Source organism: Camelus bactrianus, chromosome 2 (genome assembly GCF_048773025.1).
Source record: "Camelus bactrianus isolate YW-2024 breed Bactrian camel chromosome 2, ASM4877302v1, whole genome shotgun sequence".
NCBI lineage: Eukaryota > Metazoa > Chordata > Mammalia > Artiodactyla > Camelidae > Camelus > Camelus bactrianus.
The window spans coordinates 120,807,489-120,820,502 of NC_133540.1; the positions used below are offsets into that span (position 1 = coordinate 120,807,489).

Here is a 13,014-nt window from a genome sequence, read left to right on the forward strand (position 1 = left end):
AGCACGTGTCACAAAGAAGGAAAAGGGATGAAACGGCGAGGCTCTTACTGCAGTCTTGGAGGACTTGGCCCCGAGAAGGAAGGAGAGGGGGCAGGCGTCACAGAGGACGCACCTTCTCGGTAGCGCCCTCCTCTGGGGGCATGAGCCTTACTCCCCCGGGTTCCTGCTGGGACCAGAGGCTGGAAAGGTCCCAGCGGCCTCGTGTGGAAACGTCCCTGGCCTTTGCTTCACTTCATTCTCAGAGCACAGGTGGACCCAAGAGATCCCATAACCAGTTGCTTGACCCTTTTGCTGGGAGCTCACTGCCAAGGGCTGCTTAACGGCCTCTAGCCCTTCGCTGGCACTGCCCCATTCTCCCTCCTGGGCATGGAAGTGGGGTGTTGGAGAGGAAGGGGTGGAGGGGGCCGGGGCTTTCCTTCCCCTCGGGCCTAGCACTGCTTTCTCGCGTTTGTAGTTCTACCATGCTGCCGCACTCTGATTTGGTTGGCTCATTTTAAAGCTTCTGTAGGTTTAGTGCTTCCCATGCCGGCTCCTTGAATAGTCTCTCAGCTCCTGCTTCTGTTTTCATCGTGCGTCTCATCTTCCCTCCCTCCCTGGTTACCACGCTATCTGACCTGCTCTGCCTCCGGGCACTGCTGTCCTCGTCCTGTGACTGAACCCGGAGGATCTCTCTTCCTTGTGTCGACTCTGGATTGTACTCTTCTGTGATCTTCGTCACGAAAAGGTCTCCTCGTGGGCTCTCATTGGCTTCTGGATCTCATACCATCCATGCTGTACCCAGGTGGCTTCTCTTCCAGGACTGCAGGGAGTTGAGGACCATGTGGGACGCTGTCTGTCTCAGGCACAGTCTGTGTGAGTCCAGGGGTTGTGCTGGTCTGCTAGGGCTGCCATAAAGAGGACCACAGACTGGCTGGCTTACATAACAAACGTTCGTTTCCTCGCCCTTCTGGAGGCTAGAAGTTCAGGGTCAGGGCTCTGGCAGGGCTGGTGTCTTCCGAGGAATGTGAGAGAAGGATCTGTTTCAGGCTTCTCTCCTTGGCTTATAGGATTGCCATTTGTCTTCCCCTGGTGTCTTCACTGAATCTGTGTGTCTGTGTCCTAATCTCCTCTTCTTATAAGGACACTGGTCCTACTGGATTAAGGCCCACCCATATGACTTCATTTTAACTTAATTACCTCTTGAAAGCCTCTGGCTCCAAATACAGTCACGTTTTGGGGTGTTGGAGGCGAGGACTTCAACGTGGGAATTTGGGGAGGGACACGATTCCTGTGCCTGCTGTAGCATTTTGATGAACCAATGTGTGTTTTCCCCGCCTGTTCTCTAATTACTCTGCCTCAGGAGAAGGGATGGAAAAACAGAAGAAAAGCACTCAGGTTTTTTTTTGACGAGTGAGTTCCTAAAGTCCTAGTCCAAGTGTAGAAAGGAGGTTTGAAAAAAAAAAGAAAAGAGGATTCCTGCCCACCTAGATGCACATTCTGTGGGCTCACTGCAGAGTCAGAGGCAGCGTAGGAAGAGCTTACAAGATGGTGGGTCCCCAGCAACGGGCTCCGTCTTTGCCCGCCTTCCCATCCCTGCACGGGATGAGGGGGAAACAGGGAGAAGACCATTTAGAGCCCATATAAGGTTCTTGATCCAAGGACAAGGAGCATCTGAGGCCTCTTTCCTAGGGAACCAAAATCAAATTTTTCAAGACCCAGCATGATACAGAAGGAGAAGAACTGGCCATGTAGCCGTTGAGGCGTAAGGGTGAGGACCGTCTGGTGCAGTTTCCCAGGGGAGCAGCAGAACAGCCCCTGGGTTTGTCAGCGGGGACAGGGCTCTTCCTCCAGGAGCCTGCTGGTGGCCAGTGGGTGCCTGAGAAGTGACCTGGGCTGCTTGTGGGGAACCCAGCTCAAGACATAGCTAGCCAAATAAATGACTTAATGTTGTTTTAAATGACATCATTTTCAAATTTTTCAAAATTACTTGAAAACAGCGTAGCAGACGGTATTCCTTCCACACTCGCCTTTCCTGTGTGTCTTTCCTTAAATCTCCCAAATGTGAAACATGAGAGCTTTCTCTGCTCCAGCACTGGAATGAAGGCCACCCCGCTCCCCCAGCCTGGCCTCGGCAGCCCTCAGACGGTGACTGAGAGCAGATGGCGGGTCCCCACCCCGACTCCCTCACCTCTCAGGAGGGGCGCCCCGGAGCGAGTTTTAGGCTGCCTTCCACAGGTCCCCGGGGGCTGAGTCCCAGCTGACCACCGTGGAGATCGCCTCAACAGATCCCCCTTAGTCAGTCCCCTTCTCTGTCTGGTCGCCCTTCCCCACTTTCCCACTGATGCGTCCCGAGGTCCCCTCCCAAATAAAGCCACTTGCATTGGCACCCTGTCTGGAAGAATTCCACCTAAGAGACACGACCAGCTAGATGTTTGCAGCCCAGCTTTGGCTAGTCAGAGATTCCTGGAAGCGGAAATGAACAAAGCAAACAACTTCAAAATACAGCGGAATGGGTGTAAAAAGTGAGTGGTAGATCAAGGAATTATTCAAACTTTAGAGCCCTGGACTTAAAATAACTGTAGCCAGGCCATGCAGAATACGGGGTAGGCTTAATAGTGGAAAATGGGGACCAGGCAGAATGGTAAGGGCTGGCTTGAGCCGGCCAGCAAACATGCCCCAGAGATTGAGGAAATCTGTAGGCCAGGCTGCCTCCAGTTCTTCTGAGTTGAAAAATAAACTTCTTAACAGGATTAATTTTTCTCTTTCTCTCTTTTTCTGAATCTATTGTTTCACAAAATAAAACAGATCTGGGTGCACACACTCCTACAGACTCCATCTAGAATGGATCCTTGTTCTTTCTTTCTTTTCCCCCCTTGACGGAGGCACTGGGGATTGAACCCAAGACCTTGTGTACGCCAAGCACGTGTTCTCCCACTGAGCTATACCCTCCACCCCTCCAAGGATCCTTTTTCCTTAGGCTTACCAATTTGTTCTCCTAAATGTTTGGTTCTCATTGGGGAGCTGCCTTGTTTTCCATCATTTGTATTTGCTTTTGTCCCTTATAAGAAAGTAGCAGAGTGTGTGTGCTTTTTTTTAAATTGGAATATTTAGATTTAATTTTTCTTTAATTTAGGATTTGGAATTTTTATTTTTAGGATATAATACCTAAATCTTTATGACATTTTGGAAACCAGTTTCCTAGTTATGGTCCACCTTTTTAAAAGATTAGTTTTGTGTTCTTTTAGAAGTGCATGGGGCAGGTAACTGATGTAGATTTATTGTGTCACGTTAATTAAAACCATTAGAAAGATAATTGGCCTAATATCAAGGTAACAAATATTGCCTCAACTGTTATTAAGGCTTTGCTGAGTAGCTAATTTAAATTTGTTCAGCAGGTAATTATTAATTGCCCATGCTGTCCTAGGCTTGGGATTTATTAATGAACACAACAAAGGTCCTGTCTTCATGGAGCTTATGTTGTAATGGGGAGAAACACAATAAACATAGCAGGCAAGTTTATAGCACAAGTACAGCCGTACAGCCCCTTCACTCCACCCCTCTGCCGGTTCCACCCTCTGTACAGTGGGTATAGAGGACCCAGGGTACTGGGACATTTCAAGTAAATAACTTGAGCATCTGGATTTTGGTATTTGTTGGGAGTCCTGGAACCATCCTCCTGTGCGACTGAGGGATGACCGTACTCTGGATAAAGAAAATGTCTAGCAGGGAGTGGGGTTTGGGGGTGTCCACACTGCGTGTGTATGTGAGCTTTGTACGGTGATCCTGCAAAGACTTAGAGCAGATGGTTGAGCCTTGAGCGAGTTATCTAGGGGGAGAACATTACAGGCAGAGGGGGTAGCAGGCGCAAAGCCTGTGCTGTGACTCATGCTCCTTGTGTTTGAGAAACAGCAAGGAGGCCGGAATGAGGCAGGCAGGCAGCAGGTCATCGTAAGGACCTGTGAGCAGAAGGCACTCTGGCTACTGTTATGAGGTGCTGGGACAAGGAGAAGTAGGGAGTTTTGTTAAATCTAAGATGGTTTGTCTGTTTATTTTTATATAACTTTTAAAGGTCACCCTCCACTGACAGTTATTCCAAGATATTGGCTCTGTTCCCTGTGTTGTACATGCATCTGTGAGCCTGTCTTATACCCAGCAGTTTGTACCTCCTACTCCCACACCCCATCTTGCCCCTCCGCCTCCCCTCTCCCCAGTGGCAACCATTGGTTTGTTCTCTTTACCCATGAGTCTGTTTTTGTTGTTGTTGTTATATTGACTAATTTGTTGTATTTTTCACATTCTACATATAAGTGACATCATACAGTATTTGTCTTTCTCTGTCTGACTTATTTCACTAGCATAATACCTTCCAAATCCATCCATGTTGCTGCAAATGGCAAAATTTCATTTTTTCTGACAGAGTAGTATTCCATTGCATATGTATGTGCCACATCTAAGATTAAAATCCGTAACTTCTGTCTAGGAAACCAGAGTGTCCTTGCCTGGATGGGCAGTTATCCAACTTGATGTGCGTCAGTATCACTGGCTGGGGGTGGAGGCGGGGGGCTGTTGATGAAGCACAGATGAGAGTTTCTGATACTGTATTGAACTTGGACTGTGTTGATTTTTGAGGTGGCTGTGAGACGTCCAGATGTAGATGTTGAGTTAGACAGCTGTGTGTGCAATAGGGAGCTCAAAGGAGTGGTCAGTTTGGGCTAGAGATACAATTTTGAGCCTAGAGACTGGGTGGTGATAAGGCTGCCTCAGAGCAAGTGTAGTGTGAGAAGGAGAAGAGGTGGGTTTGGGCTGAGCATCACATGTTACTGCTTGGATAAATAAGGGGAGGATCCTTTATCTAACAAATAGCCTTTAAAAGTTGCTGTCTCTTAGGCATTGTTCAGGAAGCCAGACATGGGGTTTCCAGTCCTCGGCCTCGTTCATGAATCCATCCACCCATTTATCCTTCCTCCCTCTTCATTTTTTATTGTCGTTCTTGGCTTGTGTTATGTATTTGTCAGTATTTAGTGATGCACCTCCCCTATTACATGCTCTAATTCCTGACACTAGAATTGCATCGTGGTTAATGTGTTTGATTTCTCAATCTTCTTTCCTCTCCAAATGGTGGGTCTCGGTCACCCCAGTATCTCTTTAGCTATTGACAGGGTTATTGCCAAGAAGAGACGGGCAGTAGTTAGCTGTGAGGCTCAGAGAAAGATTTCTTAGCTCCTCAGGAGATACGAAGAGAGTGTCCGTTCTTTTTCATGACGTTGTGCTTTGAGGTGATTTTTGAACCTGGGATGTCATAGCGTGATTAAGGGTCAGCCTGAAGGCAGATTTGGCATTCTGAGAAAGGTGGATCTGAGAGGGTGGATCTGAGAGATGGATGGAACCACCCACTTAAGCGTCTCAATTTTGTCTAATGCCTGAGACTACTTTCTTTATTGTTAAAGCCCTTTGAAGTAAAGATTTCTGATACTTGCAGTTGAAGAGCATCTTAGCTGATAGACTTTGCATTCTTTCCTGAAGAACTTAGCCCTTTTCATCAACTGTTAAGATAGTCCTTTAATTTTGTTTAAGCAGTTCATTTGTATTTTAATGAGGCAGCATATTCAGATTTAGCTATATATCCTGACATTAGACTCATGCTCACTAGGGAAGCTTTGGGTTGGTGAAGGGAAGGCGGAGGGGATATTAAATGAGAGAATCTGACTATAAATATCTTTTGGCAATGCCTGATTAATATGGCTATTATTAAATATTATATAATATGTCAAGGATTTTTTATTACTGAAGGAAAAGTGTATCTTTAAATCATATTACAGTCCTCGGTTATTCATGAGAGGTATTTTGTAGAAACACATGCAGTACATCATTGACCACAAATTTATGTACTGTTTTAGCTAAATCACTTCTTGTAGATTCTGTTTAAAATCTGAAAAGGGAAACATATGTTTTTAAAAAATGGAACTGACATTATATATTTCTTTTTGCAAAACTTTTTTTGCTTATGTAGTATCGATCAAAGACACATTGAATTTTCTCCTTAAATCATCTTATCTCTTTGAGGGATAGGATTGGGGTCACTTGGGGAGAGGAGATGGGAACTAATAAATTGGGCCTGGTGATTAGTTGTAATTCCTGGGACTTAAAAAAGTTGGGAACAAAAATAATTTTTATTAAAAATTTCAGCATACAGAAAAATGGAAAAAACAATTTACTTACCTAATAATTTGTAGCAATTTGCCATTATTTCTTCTTTATATTGGAATAAGCTTACACATACACATGTTTGCTACATCATTTGAAGGTCAGTTGCAGACATCATGACCCTCTATCTTTACTGAGAAATGTAAGTGGTTATGAATGAGATGCAGCAGTCTCTACACTGTCTGGCTATGAATATCCTAATGATTTTGTTAACTATAATTTACTAAAAAGATTTTTATAGTAAAGGTCAGGTAACGTAATTCTGCCTCTCAGCCACGGTTGACTTTTTCATGCATTTATCATCTGTCAAGCCCATTCTGGCTGCTATAACAAGATACTATAAGCTGAGTGGCTTATAAACAAGGGACATTTATTTCTCACAGTTCTGGAGGCTGGGAAGTGCTAAGTCAAGGCTCTGGCAGATTTGGTGTCTGGTGAGGGCCCACCTAGTTGGCAGTGTTTTTGCTGCAACCTCATTTACATGGTGGAAGGGGTGGGGAGGCGGGGCTCTCTGGGGTCTCTTTTACAGGGGCATTAACCTCATCCATTAAGTCTCTGCTCTCATGACCTGATCACTTCCCAAAGGCCCCACACACATCTTCTGTGTGGAATATAAAATCTGAGTTCTGATCAATGAAATACCTATTTAGTCATGATAATCGGAGCATAGACTTTATACCGTGTTTAATGATCATTTCCTTTGTTTAAAGAATTGCAAGGTACCAGGGGGTTCAGTTTTATGTAGAAGAACCTGACTATTTGGGGAGTGGGGAGTGGAATTCCACCACTAGTTAATGGAAGAATGCCTGACATATTAGGACGAGAGCGAGACATGAAGAAGGCAGAACAGGATTTGCTGGCAGGTGTGACGTTTACGTGCACAGGATTCAGTGGCTGCACCTCCAGAGACGAGAATTTCTGATCAGCCTCTGTCGGCCTGTGTGAAGCGGCGTGGATGGTGTGGGAAGCCCGTGTCAGTGGGACATCAGGAGGGCTGGGTTTCCAGGCAGTGACTGACGGGCACTGTGATGAGCAGAGGGCCAGTTTCATCAGGATGTTCTTGTGAAATTGCCAGGAAACTGTCCAGAAACCAACCCCAACGTTGCAGCTTGTCTATTTTGACAAACTGAGCTGTGAGAAAAAATAGCATGTGGCAGAGCAGGCCGAACAGCAAGCAGCTCGTTTTCATTAGCCGGTGGTCAGTAGAATTGAACCCGCCTCCCCAACTCGATGGGAGGAAACGCGTGTGGACCTGTGCTCACGGCAGTAAGGCTTCCTCTGGGTCCTTTTCTTAAGCACAAGTAGGCAAGTTGGATGCTTGAGAAAGTGAACTGAGGATTTTTCTCTTCAGTAATTCAGGTTGCTTCTCACGGACTAGAATGCCCGTGATGGGGCAGCAGTTATAAAAGACCCCAGAGACGTGTCCCCTCATGTTGTGGTAACAGGCGCCCCACTGGTCCAGGATCTACTTTCAGGAGGGCCTTGTAATTCTCAGCTAAAGTAAGTGAGCTACGAAAGGACCCTGTGAGGTACCTGCTACCTCGGGCTTGTATTGCGCTGCTCTGCGTTTCTCTGTTGTTTTACCAACTTGGTGTATCCCTAAGCCGAATAATTATGAGAATAATGATGGATAATTAAGAGGATTGGCTCCACAAGCTCACACGTGGAAGGGGCAATGTTTCCCCTGTTCAGGAAGGACTCCCAGGAGAAGGGAAGCTGGAAGCAGTTTCTGTTCAGAGTCTGACCTGAGGCTCTCTGAGAAATGACCAGAGCCCACTCAGGCCTTCAGTGGGCGATGTTGTGAGTGAGTCCTGACACACGGGCCCACCCTGGGTGTCTAGCAGAGCTGAAGTGTGGGCCAGGAATGTGGAAAGTGAGCCCCTGTTGTGCTTCTAAGCGCTCTTGTGGCTGATGGTCAGCTCTCTACAGAGGTCAGCTGGACACTTGGCATGGGGCAACTTGAGAGTCCTCAGCTGAGCCCAGGTGCCCAGAGGACAGCAGCCTCTTCGCAGGTGGCCCCAATCCCCGCTGATGGAGGGACCTGACTGTGGTGCTCACTGCTGCCCCCAGTGGTGGTGTGCTAACATGGAAGGGCTGCACACGGGAAGAATGAGAACACAGTCATCCTGCCACCCTGTCCACGGTTTCATTTACCCATGGTCAGCGGCAGTCGGAAAATATTAAATGGAATATTCCAGAAGTGAAAAATTGATACATTTAAAATTACACACCATTCTGAATAGTGTGAGGGAATCTGACGTCAGCCCAGCCAGGACATGAGTCAGCCCTTTGTCCAGCGTATTCTGCCTGTTAGTCACTTAGTAGCCAAGCCAGTTATCAGATCGACTGTCCAGGGAGTGAAGTGCTTGTGTTCAAGTCACCTTCATTTTACTTCATTATGGCCCCAAAGCACCAGACAAGATGCCGGCAATTCAGATATGCTAAAGAGAAGCTGTGTGAGGTGCCTCCTTTAATAAAAAGGTGAAAGTTCTTAATAAGGATAGAAAGAAAATTGTGTGCTGAGGTTGCTAAGACCCATGGTATGAATGAATCTTCTCTCCGTGAAATTGCGAAAAATGAAAAAATCCGTGCTAGTTTTGCTGTCGTACCTCGGACTGCAAAAGTTATGGCCACGGTGGGTGATAAGTGCTTAGTTAAGATGGAAAAGGCATTACATTTGTACAATAAGATATTTTGAGAGAGACCAATTTTATATAACTTTTATTACAGTATATTGTTACAATTGTTCTGTTTAATTAGTTACTGTTGATGGTCTCTTACTGTGCCTCATTTATAGATTACACTTTATCATAGGTACATATGTATGGGAAAAAAAACAGTACGTATAGGGTTTGGTACTATTTTCCATTTCAGGCATCCACTGGGGATCTTGGAATATATCCCTGGTGGATAAAGGGGGCTGCTGTCAGTTGTGACCACTATCAGATGCCATTGCATAGGGGGCTGGTGGATCTTTGCTTTGAGCTATAAAGTGAATTATCATGTTGTTGTTATATAGAAAACCTAGCTGTAGAAGCTCAGGGAGGAAAAAATAAGAACAACCAAGTGCCATGAATTTTTGAGTGTGTATTTTTGAAAATGGTTTAAAAAATTCAATTTCATTATGCCTGTCACAAATAGTCTGATTTTTTTTTCCAGTTGGTCATTGATGTTTTATTATTTTTTATCGATGTATAGTCAGTTATAATGTATCTATAGTCAGTTACACTGTGTGATTTTTTTTGATAAGTAAAAGTGTAGCAAACTAAGGAAGAGATTGTAGAAATAATCTATAAGATTGTAGCTTAGTCATAACTTTGAATTGGAATAATACTAGGATACATATCTTTTTTGACATATCTTTATTTTACTTTTTTTAATTGAAGTATAGTCAGTTTACAGTGTGTTAATTTCTGGTGTACAGCATGGTGATTCAGTTGTACGCATATATATTAATTTTTATATTCTTTTTCATTAAAGAATGGCTATTAAAGAAGGCAATTAGAAGGTACTGAATATAGTTCCCTGTGCTGTACAGTAGGACCTTGTTGTTTCATACCTGTATTCTTATATTGACCAAAACAAGTGACTTTGGAACCAGATTTCTTGATTTTGAATTCTTGCTCTGCCACTTAACTGCTGGGGTGATTTTGGCTTAACCTTTTGGCTCCAGTCTCCCATTATTACTGTGTTGTTTTCTATATAGCAGGTAAGTGCAGTATACCTAAATATTTCTTACAGTGTTGACATGCAGATAACTTTTATTTAATTTTTAACAGGGACCTCCGAAACAATCTTATTAGTAGTATAGATCCAGGTGCCTTTTGGGGACTGTCATCACTAAAAAGATTGTAAGTATTTGAATTCCTGGCTTATGAGTTTGCACTATTCCTTATGAGCAACTGTTAACCTACTTTAAAATTTAACACGATAAAAAATTGGCTTTCTAATAACTATCAGAAGTTTATCTAGCCAGGTCCATGGTAGAAAAATAGAATATTTAATGTAAATGGCTTAGAAGGCAGTTTATTGTAGAGTAATTTGATTTGCTTAGTAGTAGATGGTTGCAACCCTCTTATGTTAATAACATCAGTACTGTTGGCTTTGCCAGCTGTCATAATCTATAGATGATTTCCAAGTTATGAATACGTTCACACTATGTATTATAAATACCCTAAAAATTGAGGCCCCTTTCTATGAATGATTTAAAATCTTGCCATTTTCCTGTCTTATCTGTGTATTTAAACAATTTTTTTTTCATTTTTCATTTTTTCTTTTTTTTTTTTAATTGAAGTATAGTCAGTTGACAATGTTGTGTCACTTTCTGGTGTACAACATTAATGTTTCAGTCATACATGTACATATATATATTCCTTTTCATATTCTTCATTATAGGTTGCTACAATATTTTATACAGTTCCCTGTGCTATATAGAATAAACTTGTTGTTTATGTATTATGTATGTATTAGTATCTGCAAATCTTGAGTTCCCAATTTATCCCTTCCCACATCTTCCCCTCCTCTGGTAACTATAAGTTTGTTTTCTATGTCTGTGAGTCTGTTTCTGTTTTATAAGTAAGTTTGATTTCTTTCTTTCTTTCTTCCTTTCTTTCTTCCTTCCTTTCTTTCTTTCTTTCTTTCTTTCTTTCTTTCTTTCTTTCTTTCCTTCTTTCTTTCTTTTTCTTTCTTTCTTTCTTTTTCTTTCTTTTTCTTTCTTCCTTCCTTCCTTCCTTCCTTTCCTTTCTTTCTTTCTTTCCTTTCTTTTCTTTCTTTCCATTCCGCATGTAAGTGATATCATGTGGTATTTTTCTCTCTTTTTGGCTTACTTCACTTAGAATGACATTTTTCAAGTCCATCCATGTTGCAGCAAATGACATTATTTTATTCTTTTTATGGCTAAGTAGTATTCCATTGTATAAATATATCACAACTTCTTTATCCAGTCAGCTGTCGATGGACATTTAGGTTGTTTCCATGTCTTGGCTATTGTATATAACGCTGCTATGAACATTGGGGTGCATGTCTATCTATTATTTCAGAACTTAAAAGCCCAGTTTTTATGACCTCTGAAGCTAAACAGCCCTGCTCCACTTACTGTGCTCTTGTCATGGGTGCCGTGAGGGAATGCTCCTGTCTGAGAGGGAACCGTATGCTCAGGCCATGTGGACTGTGACACCACCTTTTACTCCTTCTAAATGTATTTATTAAGTGCTGGCTGCTTACTATACTCTGGCTTCTCTGGAAGAGCTCAGACTCTTGGGGGCAAATAGATAGTGAAAATGCACCCAGTAATAATGATAGGAATCCACCAGGAGAGGAAGGACCACCTGAGAGGGGATGGCTTGCCATGAGAGCAACCAGTCTTTAGATTGGACCTTGCTCCTGAGAGGTGAATACATACTGAAGAATAACAGAGCTTTCTAAGCAGAGTGGAGTAGGTATGAAAGATCAGGTCTCGTGGGACAGTAGTTTAGGTCTTTGGCCAGAGCGTCAAGTAGAAAGTGGGAGAAGAATGTTGGGAGATAAGGCCGGTCAGGGAAGAACTAGGCTTTTGATCACTTCCTGCCACGTTGAAGAATTCCGAATCTGTTCTTTAGTCAAGGAGGGGACTGGCAGAACTTCTTCAGTGTAGAGTTGATGTGATCATACTTGTGGCATCAGAGTTGCAGTGGATCAAGCTGGGTTTAGGATTCATTAAAGGTAGTAGCAACATAATCGAACTGAGAAGACAGAGATCAGCATCATTTCAGCTACACAAAAATTCAGGATGTCTCAGGGACACTGCACACTGTCTTAGGTTCTCCATCTAGTTCTTTATCATTCAGTAAATAATTTTTTGAGTACTGCTATCCAAAATAAATAAATCAATAAATATTTTGTTCAGTAGCACTTAATGTAATTACTGCTATGGTCCCAGATGTTGCCTTAGCATTTTTTTCATTGCATTAGTCTCCTGTGTTCTTGCCAAGGAAGGTAATTGTCATTTATAATGTTCTTCCCACTAGAAAATTCATTTTTTTTTCTTTTTTGGTTTACACAGATTTTTTAAAAATTATTTTTAATTTTTTTATTTTTATTTTTAACATTTTTTATTGAATTATAGTCATTTTACAGTGTTGTGTCAAATTCCAGTGTAGAGCACAATTTTTCAGTTATACATGAACATACATACATTCATTGTCACATTTTTTTTCACAGTGAGCTACCACAAGATCTTGTACATATTTCCCTGTGCTATACAGTATAATCTTGTTTATCTATTCTGCATATGCCTGTCAGTATCTACAAATTTTGAAATCCCAGTCTGTCCCTACCCCCACCCCCCGAAAATTCATTCTTAATTCCAAATGGCTAACTTGTAATTGAACTTACGGTATGCTTGCAATCTGAGAGGGTCCTATATGTAAACTCAGTGAGATATAAAGATACTTTGTGGGAGTAATGTTTGCTAATTGTTTCTGGATACAGGCACTTTTTCTTACGAGGCCTTAAATCATTCATTTCAATTGTTCGTCTCACTCAACAGCCACACGTAAAGTGTTTTTGTGAGCATACCATGCCTTTGCCTTTATTTTATAGATAATTTGAATCAGGAAGATTAAGTGGCTTTCTGAAGAATAAAGTACCAGAAGTAGGTAAAACCTAGACCCATTTAGTTTCTCTTTTGCTTTATCAACAAATTCAAGCTGATTCTCAATTCAAATGAAAACCCATTATCAATACCTAAATACCATTTTAAATAGGTATAGCTGTAATGAAATTGTTTCCCAAAGAACCAATGATAATTACATCATTTAAAGCTCAGAACTGAGACAAGATAATGAATAGAGA

The 13,014-nt window shown here is 42.5% G+C and overlaps 1 protein-coding gene across 4 annotated transcripts in view; it reads left to right on the forward strand.

The window, feature by feature from the left end:
- ADGRA3 (adhesion G protein-coupled receptor A3) overlaps positions 1-13,014 on the forward strand; it is a 99,191-nt gene that overhangs the window by 24,537 nt on the left and 61,640 nt on the right. For 2 of the 4 annotated variants that reach the window (XM_010963051.3, XM_045522701.2), the window contains exon 3: positions 9,963-10,034. In XM_010963051.3, coding sequence (XP_010961353.2) covers positions 9,963-10,034 — 72 coding nt within the window. Of the gene's footprint in view, positions 1-8,551; positions 8,665-8,744; positions 8,819-9,962; positions 10,035-13,014 lie in introns of those variants that run through there. The other 2 variants (XM_045522702.2, XM_074349778.1) reach the window with 2 other exon arrangements.